We start from the raw sequence: 15,257 nt of genomic DNA on the forward strand, positions 1-15,257 counted from the left end.
AGGTTATTTGTATTACTTATAAAAATATATTTGTATTCCTTGCAATATATTTTTAACAATATCGCAAAATATGGCAAAAATATGAATCATGAGTTATGAATGTAAGGTAAATATTATGTTGATATTAAAACCCCATGCAAGCATGCATAAAGCACTCTAGCACTGGTCATGGAATTTCTGAGAAATGTTAAACGCCATGCACACGCTCTGCTTACCTTACAGCATGCTCTACATACAGCATGCTCTGCTTACAGCATGCTCTGCATACAACATGCTCTGCATACAGCATGCTCTGCATTCAGCATGCTCTGCATACAACATGCTCTACATACAGCATGCTCTGCATACAGCATGCTCTGCATACAACATGCTCTGCATACAGCATGCTCTGCATTCAGCATGCTCTGCATACAACATGCTCTGCATACAGCATGCTCTGCATTCAGCATGCTCTGCATACAACATGCTCTACATACAGCATGCTCTGCATACAGCATGCTCTGCATACCTTACCGCATGCTTCTCAGTCACACATCTTTGGTTGTTGCCAACTCACTAGACTGTCAAGCAGTTTCATAACGTTGCCTTCTAGTCTGCTGCTTTTGCACCAGTGAAACCCTCACTGAGAGAACTTAGCTTTTCTAGGATATGGTCCCTGTAGATGAGAAAGTTCTTTTCTCCCTCCTTCTGATATTCCCTTGAGGACTCTGTCATTTGGAGGGAGCCTTTAGCTGCGTAGCCTCCTATGGACTTTTATTTAAGCATAACATGCTTCCAGGGAAGGTAATGGTTCCACTTCAGTCGCTAATCCCGTCTGTTACCACACCTGCTCCCATAGACCTTGAGCTGTGTTGCAAGACATGCAGTCCAAGCTTAGTCCTTGTTAGAGGATTTTTTGTTTACGGAGTCAATGTGTCACGGGGAAGACGTTCAACAACCAGCAGAAGTGACTTGTTGTGACGCAGTGCGGCAACCTCAGCAACCCGATAAGGAGTTGTCTGTACGACCCAGACAGTCTAGACAGATTCGGGTTGTCACTGTACTTCCTCGCTTGCCCATGGTTGACAGTTCACAGACTGTGCAGCAGTACCATGATCTTGTGTCCGGCTCCGTCAGACGACTGGCTTTTAAGAGCTCCCACAAGTCGTCGCTGTCTGGAGATTTTCAAATGGACTATGGATCTGACCAAGGAACTGGGCCTCCTGGTCAATTTTGAGGAGTCTCAGCTCGTCCCATCCCAGACCATTGTCTCCTTGGGTATGGATCTTCAGAGTCGAGCTTTTCGGGCTTTTCCGTCGGCCCCAAGGATCTTCCAAGCCCTAGAATGCATCCAGAGCATGCTGAGAAGGAACCGATGCTCAGTCAGGTAGTGGATGAGTCTAACAGGGACACTTTCATCGCTGGCCCTGTTCATCGTGTTAGGGAGACTCCACCTCCCCCCCCCTTCAGTATCATCTAGCTGCTCACTGGATAAAGGACATGACGCTAGAGACGGTCTCAGTTCCTGTTTCCGAAGAGAGGAGGTCTTCTCTCGCGTGGTGTAAGAACAGCTTTCTTCTCAAGGAAGTCTACCTTTGGCTGTTCAGAAACACGACCGCCGTCTCCTCTCGGACGCATCAGACACGGGCTGGGGTGCGACTTTGGACGGACAAGAATGCTCGGGAACATGGAATCAGGAGCAAAGGACACTTCACATCAATTGCAAGGAGTTGTTGGCGGTTATTCTGGCCTTGATAAACTTCAAGTCCCTCCAGCTTAACAAAGTGGTGGAGGTGGACTCTGACAACACCACAGCCCTGGCTTACATCTTCAAGCATGGAGGGACTCTTTCGTGGAAGTTGTTCTAGATCGCAAGGGACCTACTCATCTGGTCTAAAGATCGAAAGCTAACTGGTAACGAGGTTCATTCAGGGCGGTATGAATGTCATGGCAGATCACTTCAGCCGGAAGGGTCAGGTCATCCCCACAGAGTGGACCCTTCTCAAGAATGTTTGCAGCAGACTTTGGGCCCTGTGGGGTCAGCCAACCATAGATCTGTTCGCTACCTCGATAACCTAGAGACTCCTGTTGTATTGTTCTCCGATTCCAGACCCTGCAGCAGTTCACGTGGATGCTTTTCTGCTGGATTGGTTCCATCTCGACCTGTATGCATTCCCGCCGTTCAAGATTGTCAACAGGGTACTTCAGAAGTTCTCCTCTCACAAAGGGACACGGCTGACGTTGGTTGGCTCCGCTCTGGCCCGCGAGAGAATGGTTCTTAGAGGTACTGCAATGGCTGGTCGACATTCCCAGGACTCTTCCTCTAGGAGTGAACCTTCTAAGTCTACCTCACGTAAAGAAGGTACACCCAATCCTCCACGCTCTTCGTCTGACTGCCTTCAGACTTTCGAAAGACTCTCAAGAGCTAAGGGCTTTTCGAAGGAGGCAGCCAGAGCGATTGCCAAAGCAAGGAGAACATCCACTCTCAGAATCTATCAGTCTCAAGGGGAAGTCTTCCGTAGCTGGTACAAGACCAATGCAGTTTCCTCAACCAGTACCACTGTAACCCAGATTGCTGACTTCCTGTTATATCTAAGGAAAGTAAGATCCCTTTCAGCTCCTACGATCAAGGGTTACAGAAGTATGTTGGCAGCGGTTTTCCCCCACATAGGCTTGGATCTTTCCACCAACAAAGATCTACAGGACCTCCCTAGGTCTTTTGAGACCTCAAAGGAACGTCGGTTGTCCACTCCAGGCTGGAATCTAGACGTGGTCCTAAGGTTCCTTATGTCATCAAGATTTGAACCTCTCCAATCAGCCTCTTTTTAGGACCTCACATTAAAAACTCTTTTCCTCGTGTGCTTGACAACAGCTAAAAGAGTAAGTGAGATCCACGCCTTCAGCAGGATCATTGTTTTCACATCTGAAACGGCTACATGTTCCTTGCAGCTCGGTTTTTGCTAAACGAGCTTCCTTCACGTCCTTGGCCTAAGTCGTTCGAGATCCCAAGCCTGTCCAACTTGGTGGGGAATGAACTGAAGAGAGTACTTTGCCCAGTTAGAGCTCTTAGGTACTATCTAAAAAGGTCTTAACCTTTACAAGGACAATCAGAAGCCTTATAGTGTGCTATCAAGAAACCTTCTTTTCCAAGTTCTAAGAACTCAGTTTCTTACTATTCAGGCTTCTGATTAGAGAAACACATTCTCATCTGAAGGAAGAAGACCTTGCTTTGCTGAAGGTAAGGACACATGAAGTGGGAGCTGTGGCTACTTCAGTGGCCTTCAAACAGAGCCATTCTCTGCAGAGTGTTATGGATGCAACCTATTGGAGAAGCAAGTCAGTGTTCGCATCATTCTATCTCAAAGATGTCCAGTCTCTTTACGAGAACTGCTACACCCTGGGACCATTCGTAGCAACGAATGCAGTAGTAGGCGAGGGCTCAGCCACTACATTCCCATAATCCCATAACCTTTTAACCTTTCTCTTGAATACTTTTTATGGGTTGTACGGTCGGCTAAGAAGCCTTCCACATCCTTGTTGATTTGGCGGGTGGTCAATTCTTTCTTGAGAAGCGCCGAGGTTAAAGGTTGTGATGAGGTCCTTTAGTATGGGTTGCAGCCCTGTATACTTTAGCACCTTTGAGTTGATTCAGCCTTCCAAGAAGAACGCTGCGCTCAGTAAGGAAGACGATCTTATTAAAGGCAGAGTAACGGTTCAAGTCGACTTCCTTACCAGGTACTTATTATTTCATTGTTATTGTGGATAACTGATTATATGAAATACGGGATACTTAGCTATCCTTTAGTCTTGTACACTGGTTTTTCACCCACCCCCCTGGGTGTGAATCAGCTACATGATTATCGGGTAAGTTTAATATTGAAGAATGTTATTTTCATTAGTAAAATAAATTTTTGAATATACTTACCCGATAATCATGATTTAATTGACCCACCCTTCCTCCCCATAGAGAACCAGTGGACCGAGGAAAAAGTGAGGTGGCGTCAACAACAAGTACTGTAGTACCTGGCCACAGGTGGCGCTTTTGAGTACACCCCCTTCTAGTATAGTGATAGCTGGCGTATCCCTCCCGTAGAATTCTGTCGGGCAACGGAGTTGACAGCTACATGATTATCGGGTAAGTATATTCAAAAATTTATTTTACTAATGAAAATAACATGTTTATATATAAAGGAGATATTTATTTTAATGTTGTTACTCTTCCTAGAATATTTTATTTTCCTTTCTTCATTTCCTCACTGGGCTATTTTCCCTGTTGGAGCCCTTAGCTTATAGCATCCTGCTTTTCCAACTAGGGTTGTAGCTTAGCAAGTAATAATAATAATAATGATAATACTGTATAGCATAATTAAATGAGCTAAGTCCAGCATTAACAAGAGGCCATTTCTAGAGAAAGGGTGTTTTCTATGCCACAAGTGGAAATTCATCAAGTTCAGCTAATGCATGGAAAGTATCCTTTCTCCTATCTTTATGAACATGTTCTTGTGACTTTAACAAGCATTAAGAGGACACAGTTTGGCATTTCACTAAAGCCGTCTAATGTCATTTCTGTCTCAAGGATAAAAGAACTAGGTTTGTCCCTTGACAAAATTCTTTGAAAGACTTGCATTATCATCTTTTAGTATATAATCACTTTGGTCAGACCAAGCCATCACCCCTGCTAGTTAAATCTTCTGTACGTACCTTCACAAAACTTACGCTACATTTAGAGATCATCTTGTAGACTGAACATGAAACTGCTACACTTTTAGTCAGTATTACTCTTTACCCTAAATCTTTGAATCATTATGCACTATTAAAGTACTGTACTGACTTTTAGTACTATAATTGATAGTAAAAATTAAAACTTACCTCAGCATGGTATAAGCTAACAGAACATAATAAGTTAATAGCCAAAGGAAATAATGTACAGTACCATTACATGTTAGGAATGCTGTTCATAAAAATATTGTGGAGAAAACATAAAAAAAGTAAAGTTTATAAATAAAATGTATTTGCTGGTAAAAGAATAAGACAAGTGACAATCCAAGTTGAAAAATTTTGCAATAACACTAAACAGAACCTGGGAATTTAGGCTTAACAGCCCTAATTGAAGCTGGCTTTCATCTAGAGTGCGTAATATTCTGAACACTAAAGAACACTGCAACTGTTAAAAAAGGGAACGATATACTGTGGGCTAGTTTGCCAGCTGCTTACCAAATAGTAATCATCTCCGTGTTACTAGGAAATAAAAGACACAATACACTAGCATGAGAAGTATCATCAAGGGTAAATGAAAAGCAGTTACGGAAGAATTGATCTCGAGATAAGCTTATACAGCATAAAAATTTGTGGGAAATTGAAGATCCAGGAGATAAAACTAAGCGGACATGCTTGAACTGATATTCAGTTTGAATGATTTTTGCATCTGTTAAAGGTACTTTGGAACACTTTCCATTCTGTTTTTGAAGCATTTATGGTTGGTGAACTGGGCACAGGTAATGCTGCAGTAAAATGACAGATTTGGTATGAGAAAATTAGCGTTAAAATTTTGCTATTCAATAATGATTTATTCTATTAATAACAAGTGGATAGATATAAATTTTTTAAATGGTAAAATTTTTTCTCCATCTACTTTTCAAATTTAAATGAGTTAGGACTATAAAGGTCACTGTGCAACTTTGTACTTTTCCCTTGTAGTAATAAGAAATTTCCACTGTTTTTATAGCCACCTTTAATGATGCAGATCGGGAGAATCACAAAAAAGCACAGCGCCTGCAAAACAGCCTGGGGTCTTTGTTGCTGGGCATAGGCAAAGGTGAAGTGTCTGTTAACACTGCCCCCGTTAGCAGTACCCCTGCTGCATCACATTCAAAAGTGACCAATGGGAGAGATCGACAAAATTCTGCATCTACCTCAGGTAAGTGTAGGTTATCTATCATGGGTTACATTTAAAGCATGAGTGGAATTTGCTGTCTGAAAATCCATAGTCGTGAAACTTCGATAAAGCCTTTTCTTGTGCAATACTAAATGCTGTCTTGCTTAGTGAAATAAGGAATATCTTAATACTTTAATGAAAGAGAAAGGGGTAGGGTTTAAGCAATAAAACATATGGTTTTAATGCATGAATTTTAAGTATGATTATAGAAGAAAAATATTATTGTCACTGCTTTGTTTGTTGAACAGGATGATTACTAGATTGATGATTATGTTGTTGATCCTTGTATTACCTAGAATTAAAAGTGGCCAAGGAAGGATTACAATATGGTGCCTGTTATTGCTCATATTAGTTTTATAATTTATAAATATTACCTTCAGATTGTTTATCAAGCTCTGAATCTAAAAAAAATAAACACAAATTTTAACCACATTGGCAACCCTGCTACCTCCTACTTTGTCCCACCATTGGTAATACTGCTGGCGGAACTGGCTGTTCTGTCTACTTGAAAATATGTTGTTACTAAGTGCCAGGGCTGTGTGCTGTTAACAGCTTGGGAGGTTGATTGAATTCCCAATTCCTTTTAGCCAGGGAACCTTCATTCTTCAGGAGTTTGTTGGTTCTTGTCTATCTCAAGTTAACTTTTGTTCCTACACAATTACAAACCATTGTCCTTCACATAGGAGAACAATAGCAGCAAAGATGGGAATACGACGATTAAAATCATAAGATGTTAATGACCGACCGGTAGGTAGCTGGGAGGCACCCCCCCCCCCCCTCCCCACAGGCTCACTGACAACTCACCTAGATATCAACTGTCAGTGAGATCAGACATTCTCTCTGACTGGGAATATTGAAAAGTTAATATTTCTTTTTCCAGTGTGTTTGATTTCTGTAATGTCTGCCAAAATGTGAAATTCCCCTGGAGTGTAGCTAAAGACCTGCAGTACTTTCATGAGTGCTGTTGAAACTGATCCTCATAGGACATGCACCTCAGGCAGAGGGAATGCATGTACACCCTCACCTTCTGGTGAGTGACGCGAGTAGCCATCCTCCCAGTGAGAGAGATACAGCAGCCGTCATAAGAGGATTTCTGAAAGGGATTCTTCGCCTCCAGGGTCTTCCTCGGAATTCGAAGAAAGCCCGACTTTCTTCTTTGACCCCTGGTACTCTTCCTTTTTACTCTTTTCTGTTGTTCTCCTCTGGGGGCCAATCGAGTGAGTGTGGTGAAGAGAGGTGACCCTTTAACTGGGCAAGCCCTGGGGTAAGGGGGTCCAAGCATTTGTTTAGGGAACAATCCCTGGATCTCTCACCTTCCAAAGAAGGTATTAGACAAGTAGGCTCTCTAGCAGGAGGCGGATCTTCACGACGAGTTAGACAACTTTCTCTGATAGTGTCTCTAGTACATGAGCCCAGATCGTCCAGGCCAGATCCAGGTTTGGTCCTAGATGTGTGTTACAGGGGGGTTATAAGGAATATGATCCAGGTTACTCCTCCTAGAGGGAACATTCTCTCTCTCTCTCTCTCTCTCTCTCTCTCTCTCTCTCTCTCTCTCTCTCTCTCTCTCTCTCTCTCAACTTGACCTAAGCCTCAGGAAGGCAAATTCAATATGACCTTCCTCCAAGTCCTTTATTGTATCTGGAAGTTCAACGGATTGGGAGAAGCCCTGTCATCTCCCAAGTGCAATAAAGGACCGTCTCTGCCAGGCCCTAGACAGCTCTGGGCCTCGATTAGAACTTCCTTGGTTGATCCTGGTGTCCTATTGGGAATGTCCCTGCCTGGTGATCTGCTGGAGTGGGGTTTGAGTCCTGCTCAAGCTTGATAGTTTCTTTTATCTGCAACCTTACTCCTTGGGATCTAAGGATGGGGCAGTTTGGGGAAGCATATAGGTCCACCTGCTGAGTTATCAGCATCTATTTCCTGAGCCTCCCTGATCCTAGCTCGGGTGGAGAGTAGGCTTGGGCGCTGATCATATGCATATATGCCTTCCATCTCTAGGGCATTGTTGCTGCCTCTTACCTGTCATTTATGAGCAGCCTGTAAAAAAAGCTCTAGACTAAGGTAACGCAAAAGTTTCCTGAGAGAGGGATCCCTTGAGAATGGAAAAGTCCTGCTCGTGATATTATAGGACTCGGGAAACCCATCCTTCCCCTCTCCCTTTGAATCTAGTGGCGTCAACCCTGATGGTAGTGTTTTTGATGGAGCTGTTCCCGGGAAGGACTCCAGGTGTTCGCCTCCTGTCTTTGTCCCATTTTGGCCTCTTTTTGGAGGTCCCTTTGGCTCCTCCAGTTTGTCTGTCAGAGTGGAGTGATCTTGGTAAGCCCGTTTACCATTCCTCCAGGGTCTCTTCATGCCTTGTCCTCTTATTTGGGGAATGTCAGGAGGTTCCCTGGTCAGGAGGTTTTGTTTTAATGGGTCTTTTGCCTGTTGGGTCTAGCCAATTACTTGTCCACTCGCTGATCGTTACACGCTTTATCTGTTTTCAGTTTGGTTCAAGGCTCGAGATCTTTCGAGTTCTTGGCCTTCCTTGTCTAAGATTGCTGCTTTCTTGGTCCTTCTCCTCCTGGACAGGGGCCTGTGTCCTATGTGCTTGGTGTGACTTTTATGTCGAAATTAGTCCCCCCGAGTCTTCTACCTCTCTGTCCTCGTGGATCTGGTTCAGTCTCTTGAGACAGAAGGCTTTTAGTTGCATTGTTTTTCTTGCCGGTGCCTTTGAGGATCCATTGTGACTCCCCCTCAGCTCTGCTCCTGCCTTGAGACTGGTCGAGCTGTCCTAGAGCTCTCCCTCTTGGTCTGAGTCATTGTCTCTTCATGCCCTCTCCCCTCTATTGTCAGTCTCACTCGTGGGAGCAGGTGGCACCGTTTTGTTCTTGAACCCTTTCGAGCTCCATTGGGAGGTGTTGTCTCCCTTCAATGGTTGCTTGAATGGAGTTTAGATGGACAGTCGTGGCGCTCGTTCCCGTTTTGAGGGCTCTTTTGGTGAAGTTTCTCTTCCTGGTTTACTGATGTCTGCTATGAGAGTTTGTAGGTCTCTGGCACTCTTCCGCCATATAGTTAGCTAGGGACAGGACTTGAATGGCCCTATCTTCTGTGACAAACTCACACACACACACTCTCTCTCTCTCTCTCTCTCTCTCTCTCTCTCTCTTTTTTTTTTAAATTTTTCTCTGAAGTGAAATATTTTATTGACTAGTTGTTTTTTTATATTTTGAAGTCTATCTATCATGGAATTATTACATAATCGCTTAGCTGTAATGAAATAAACATGCAAATATACAAATTAAACATTCAATTACAGGTTATAAAAATATAAATCCGAGTCATAATTCTCGTATGCAGCTACTAAGCGTGGACCGCTGCCTCGTAGTGAAGTGGATAAGTCTCCTCGTATCCATAAGTTGGGCTGACTTGGGAATCATTTTCCAGTCCTCATTCTCTTTCTGACATGAGAAACCCCCTGGTCCATAGGCTGGAGGAGGACAGTGGTGTTCGGAGGAAAGAACACCACTTGCACATCAGGAATTGTTATCCCAACGGAGGATGGAGGTCCGGGGGTTGTTGCCAAAGTTGAGGGGGACCTTGAAGTCTATGCCCTTTCTCTTGAAGTAGTTTTTCACGTCAGGCAAGAAGCAGTACTTAACCCTTTTACCCCCAAAGGACGTACTGGTACGTTTCACAAAACTCATCCCTTTACCCCCATGGACGTACTGGTACGTCCTTGCAAAAAACTGCTATTTACATTTTTTTGCATATTTTTGATAATTTTTTTGAGAATCTTCAGGCATTTTCCAAGAGAATGAGACCAACCTGACCTCTCTATGACGAAAATTAAAGCTGTGTTAAAGCAATTTAAAAAAAACATACTGCAAATTGTGCTTGAAAAAAAATAACCCTTGGGGGTTAAGGGTTAGAAAGTTCCAAATAGCCTGGGGGTAAAAGGGTTAAGCAAGCTCAAGAAGAGCTCCTTTGTCATCCATGCCTTCTTGTTGTGCATTCAGTAGACAGGCAGCAAATTTATGTTACGAATTCTGTGGTGCAAGGGCCCATGCCGACTTATAACTAAAGCCAGGTCTTATTAGGTGGCCGGCAGCAGTATCGGACATAACGTACACCTGGGGAAGTCAGAAAAAGGCACATTTATTAAAATGGGGTTTTATAAGTACTGTGTATGATAAATAACATGATGAATAATACTTTATGTACAGTACTTGTCCAGTAACATATAATTTTTTAACAAGACACCCAAAATTAAATAAAACAATCATTAGTAAATATAAAGTTAATATTACCGTACACGTAAATTAGAGAAACGGGAAAAAAATTTACACTGTTAGCCTACCTGTCCTTTGTTGCCTTAAAACTGGGAGCATGGCATTCCTCCTTGGTAATGAATGTTTTCTTGGGCATTGTCCAAAACAAACCTGTCAAGAAATAAAAAGATTTTATATATTAAGATATACTGTAAAGTATGTTAGGAATACATACAGCAAATTACTACAGATTTAATATAAGAAAAAGTACATACAGTATACTAATTAGCATTTACGTTAATGTACGTAAACTCAAAATACAAAAAATTAAATAATAAATCAAATACAGCATGCACTGTACTGAATCATTTATTGTTCATTTGTTCTCATCATTTATTTATTTCCTTGTTTCCTTTCCTCACTGGGCTGTTTTTCCTTATTGGAGTCCTTGGGCGTATAGCATCTTGCTTTTCCAACTCGGGTTGTAGCTTGGCTAGTAATAATAATAATAATAATGATAATTAATTTAAATTGCAAAACTATATTTTTGTACAATACTACTGCAGACACTTGACGCTACGGTGTGCTAAATTTTAAGCTAAAATTAAACAAGATATTTATACAAATTAATCATGTAAACTATATAATAACTGCAGAGAGTACTTATTGCCAACCCTAAATATGTGATTATTTGTTGAATGGGTTATACGGTTCTCTTATCTCGAATGACCGAATATGTGAAGCTGAAATCTGAAAAGAATGAAAGCTGTCTGTACAGTAGCCACAGCCGTTAACCCGCTATTATTACTAAGTCACTAATAAAAATGGTGGTAGTCCAATTCTTTCAGCATTGCGGATTCATTAGGTGTGAGTTCTTGGGTTAAAAGTTTCCAGTCCATTGGAACAGGACTTTCCTCCAGTCTAAGGATGAATCTCTTATGTAAAGAACGATGATTTGTATTGTGTAGGAACAAATAACATTTTTAAGTTAGTGTATATCTATTTCCTAGCTATACAAACCTGGGTCCTTAACTCATACTTGCCTGCCAGCACCAACCCCCTACTAAATCGCAGTATCTAGGCTATTGAAGTGGTTTGTCTTTAACTAGTGGGGAGAGATGGTTGCTTCCCCGCTACTGGCAGGTAACTGCCAGCTGGTTGTTAACACCTCATTATAAATCTTAACTGTCGTATTCTAGCTTTGCTGTTATATTTTTCCTATGTAAAGGACTGAGGTTTGTATATAGATCAATACATATATGTAGTAAGTCCTTGGGTTAACGTTTAGTTGATAGGCCGCATCTCCTATAGAATAATTTTATTATTTGTTTTTGTTACAATTTTATTTTTATCTATTCTATATTTATGTCCTCCGTATTCTTTTTGAGTCCTAGTTAAGGTTTTATGTCAAAATAGTGTATTTTTATACCATGACTATGACTTTACTACTGCATTAGTGGAGGTTAGTGGCTTCGGTACTTATGAGCAGTAGTACATTTATGTGTTTTGACAAACATCAAAGTTTGACTGATCTCTGCTACAATCTGACGACGTAATGGTTTGTTTGTATGCGTGCAGCGTATTATGTTTATATATTTCAACACGTGTCATGTGTATCATATAATTCTTTTGAGACCAAATTATAATGCAGTAACCTCTTTTTCTCCACCTCTTCATCCCTTCTAGTTGAATAAGTTAAAAAACAAAAAAAGCATTAAAAATAAAATCTGGTTTGTTATGCACAACTCATTTGGATAACAACTGCTGTTTTGCTTGCATTTCATCATTCTTACAACAGTAAACGATTACTTTAGTAGTCTTACAAATGACATTACGTAGAATACTACATGTACTGATTTGTTATCACATTATACCTATTTTGGTTTATGAAAAGGTAAACTGATATCGCACAAAAACTGCCTAAAGAATTGGAAGAAAAGGTCAATAATTACTTAATTTTTGTAATCAAGGACCATAAAAAACTATTGGGCATTGGTAACAGTGATAAAAACTATCTAAACTTTGAAATGTCATTAAAATGGATAGTGAATAAAATATGAGATAAGTAATTTTACAGAGTATTACACAATTTTGTAGAGTAAAATAAAAATGAATAATTGTCTCTGTTAGCAAGAGATAAAAAGTAATTTGGTAGCTTGCCTTAATCAGCTGATTTTTAAAGCATATATGGTATTCTCGAGGATCCTACAATCATATACGTATACTGTATTTGTAGTTTTTATTTCAGAATACAATAGTAATATGTGAATATTACTGTCATTATTATTGGATACAGTTAAGTGAAACATCTGTGTTATTAAAATCCTGTTTATTTTAAATACAACTTTACTTTTTGGCTACAATAAAGGAACATATAGTTTGTTTAATGGCATAGCCTGGCTGAGCAAAACATATGTTAAACCTTTTGCTCATATGCCCAATCCAAAGTGGTGATCAGGTATAGGGCTTTCACCAAGAAGTGGCGCTCGCGTAGAAAAGGTTTTTAATTTTTTAATCGATACATCCAAACCATTACCAATATATGCTTATGGTTTGTTGTATGATATCTGCAAATGATTGAACTAAAGGTAAAGTAATCAGAATATCTATGCAAGGCTTAGAAATGATAAAAAATATGTGATAAAATTGAAATTTTACAGGAAAATCATAGATATTTATTTGAGATTATAACAAATGTAATAAATATGTTTGGGAGTTTATTTTTTACTTTAATTGTGTGGAAATGGTCGATCTTTTACGTGAAAGTAATGATTTTGCAATAAATGCATTTGCTAATAAGCTGTTACTGATTAAATAATGCTAATATTTTACGGTGTGATATTTTCAGATTATCCAACCTACTTATGTTAACATTTTGTGTAGTAACTAACTAAGCAATAAAGATAGAAAAAAGAAGAAGGTAGCATTAGAAAGCTAAACAAATTCACTTTATACCATATATATATATATATATATATATATATATATATATATATATATATATATATATACACATTTTGTTTTTTCTTAGTACTATATAAATTTGTTTGCTATTTTTATAGATATTACAAACTAAAGAATTAGCCATTCAAATTGTATAAATAAAACATAAATATTGTAATCTAACACAATGAATATAAGCAATGCAGTGCAACATAAAAATACAAAAAAATAATCATACATACATACGTACATACATACATACAAACAAACTAAAAAGCCTTCTTTGGCAGACGAGTTTGTTTTTACTCTTTCTGTCTTACTCATTTTAGGAAGATTTTTGGTAATTTTACTCCTGTCATCTAGCTCTTTGCATAGGGTTTTGATTCTGATATTTATTTGCATAACTCAACTTATGGTGTACAGGGTATGGTGTTTTTTGTCTTGGCAACCCTATTAGCGTTGTTCCTTCTGGCTTCATCGTCCAAGTTTCATAACTTTTATTGTATCTCTTATATGATTCTTGACCATAATTTTGTTTATAAGTATAAAGTATAACTCACTTTTTTAAAGTATGTAAAACTGAGAGGAAACATGTTTTTATCTGATTTATATAAGATTATTCGTATATATTTGTGATGTAGGAAGTAATTGTGCAGGAAAATGATATAATAGTTTCAAAGTTATTACAAAATTTTTATTGATATGTTTATTTTGTCATATTGTTTTTATGAAACTGATAACCTAAAGAAGAAAAAGAACTTATCTTAGAGCTGATGACATGAAATTCAATGAAACTTTAAGTTTGTATTGTAGCCATTAAAGTTAAAATTTGCAAAAGAAAAAATGTTTTAGGCTGTAACTTTTTTTTTTTTACATGAATTATAATTTTATTTAATGTACTTTACTGTATATAAACTCAGAGGTTGAGTTTTCCTATTTCCTCCCGTGTGTTTTAAGCGTTGGTTAAATAATTACCTCTGCCAATGAAGTTGGAAGGAGGTTATGTTTTGCCCCTGTTTATGTGTGTGTGTTTTGGTTTGTGAACATCTTCCTGGCCACAATTTTAATAATAGCTTGATGAAACTTGCAAGGATTAAGTGTTATGTAGAAAGCTGGAAATGATTAAATTTTGGAAGGTCAAGGTCACGGTCAAGCAAAATGTCCAACTCACGTAATCAGCCATAAGTTGGGACATCATTGTCACAGACTTCAAACTTGGTTCATATTTGAGTTTGTGAAAATCCACGCTAATTGATACATGTTAAGGTCAAGGCTGAGCAAAAGGTCGAGAAATAAGCTGCCGCGGCGGAGGTCTGCGCTCTACTGAGTGCCCCTCTAGTTTCATTAAAAATTTATAAGCATGTTTTGTAGACTACAGTATTGAGATGACCACTTTGGGCGTGTTTATGCTGTTACTATAGTCTTGAAGAGTGGGTACTGAAAAATTTTACTACTGATATTGAACATCATTGCTTGGCCAATAAAATATCTTCCAAGATTCCCAAAGTGTTTGGACATTGAAGAATTTAGATGACTTTCATCCTAATTCAATACGGGTAACAATTTTTTTTCTAAAATACGTTTATAGTTTTTTCAGGTAACATAGCATCAGTCCTTACCTATCTTAAGATTATATCACAAGCAATTAGGGTTGCGTGAAGGTGTTTTCAAGAAGTTGTGACATGGTGTCAATGGAAATGAAGTTAAGCTTTCATTTTGAAAGAGCCGTTAAACAAATAGTTTTGCAATTTGCTTACACTTCTTTTTTGCAATTGACATTATCATCATCAGACTTACAATTTTTTTTTGTATATTGTTAATCAACTGCAGGTAGACATCAGTGGAAATATCATTGTAGTCATTTGGCTCCTATGCTGGAGAACTGGCTTTTGAAGACCTTTTGGAGCCATAGCAACAAATTGTAGTTTATCATGAAGACTTTTCAGGTTGACCTCAAATGGGTTTACTGCACAAACATGACCACTGGCCAATGACCTCACCAGTACAAATGCCTGGCATCTGGGCTAAATTTCATAACTCAATCCAATTCAATCCAAGCTTTAGAATTCAAGGTAGTAGATTTGAACACGAAAAGACAAAATTGGAAGTGACCATTGCCGTAACTTGTGAAAGACCTGATGAGTCCTGTG

At 39.3% G+C, this 15,257-nt stretch overlaps 1 protein-coding gene across 3 annotated transcripts in view; it reads left to right on the forward strand.

Annotated features, from left to right (window-relative positions):
• Positions 1-15,257, forward strand: part of LOC137652422 (uncharacterized) — a 94,721-nt gene that overhangs the window by 37,150 nt on the left and 42,314 nt on the right. For 2 of the 3 annotated variants that reach the window (XM_068385823.1, XM_068385825.1), the window contains exon 2: positions 5,705-5,896. In XM_068385823.1, coding sequence (XP_068241924.1) covers positions 5,705-5,896 — 192 coding nt within the window. The remainder of the gene's footprint in view (positions 1-5,704; positions 5,897-15,257) is intronic. The other variant, XM_068385824.1, reaches the window with a different exon arrangement.

This window comes from Palaemon carinicauda, chromosome 13, assembly GCF_036898095.1.
Source record: "Palaemon carinicauda isolate YSFRI2023 chromosome 13, ASM3689809v2, whole genome shotgun sequence".
NCBI classification, from domain to species: domain Eukaryota; kingdom Metazoa; phylum Arthropoda; class Malacostraca; order Decapoda; family Palaemonidae; genus Palaemon; species Palaemon carinicauda.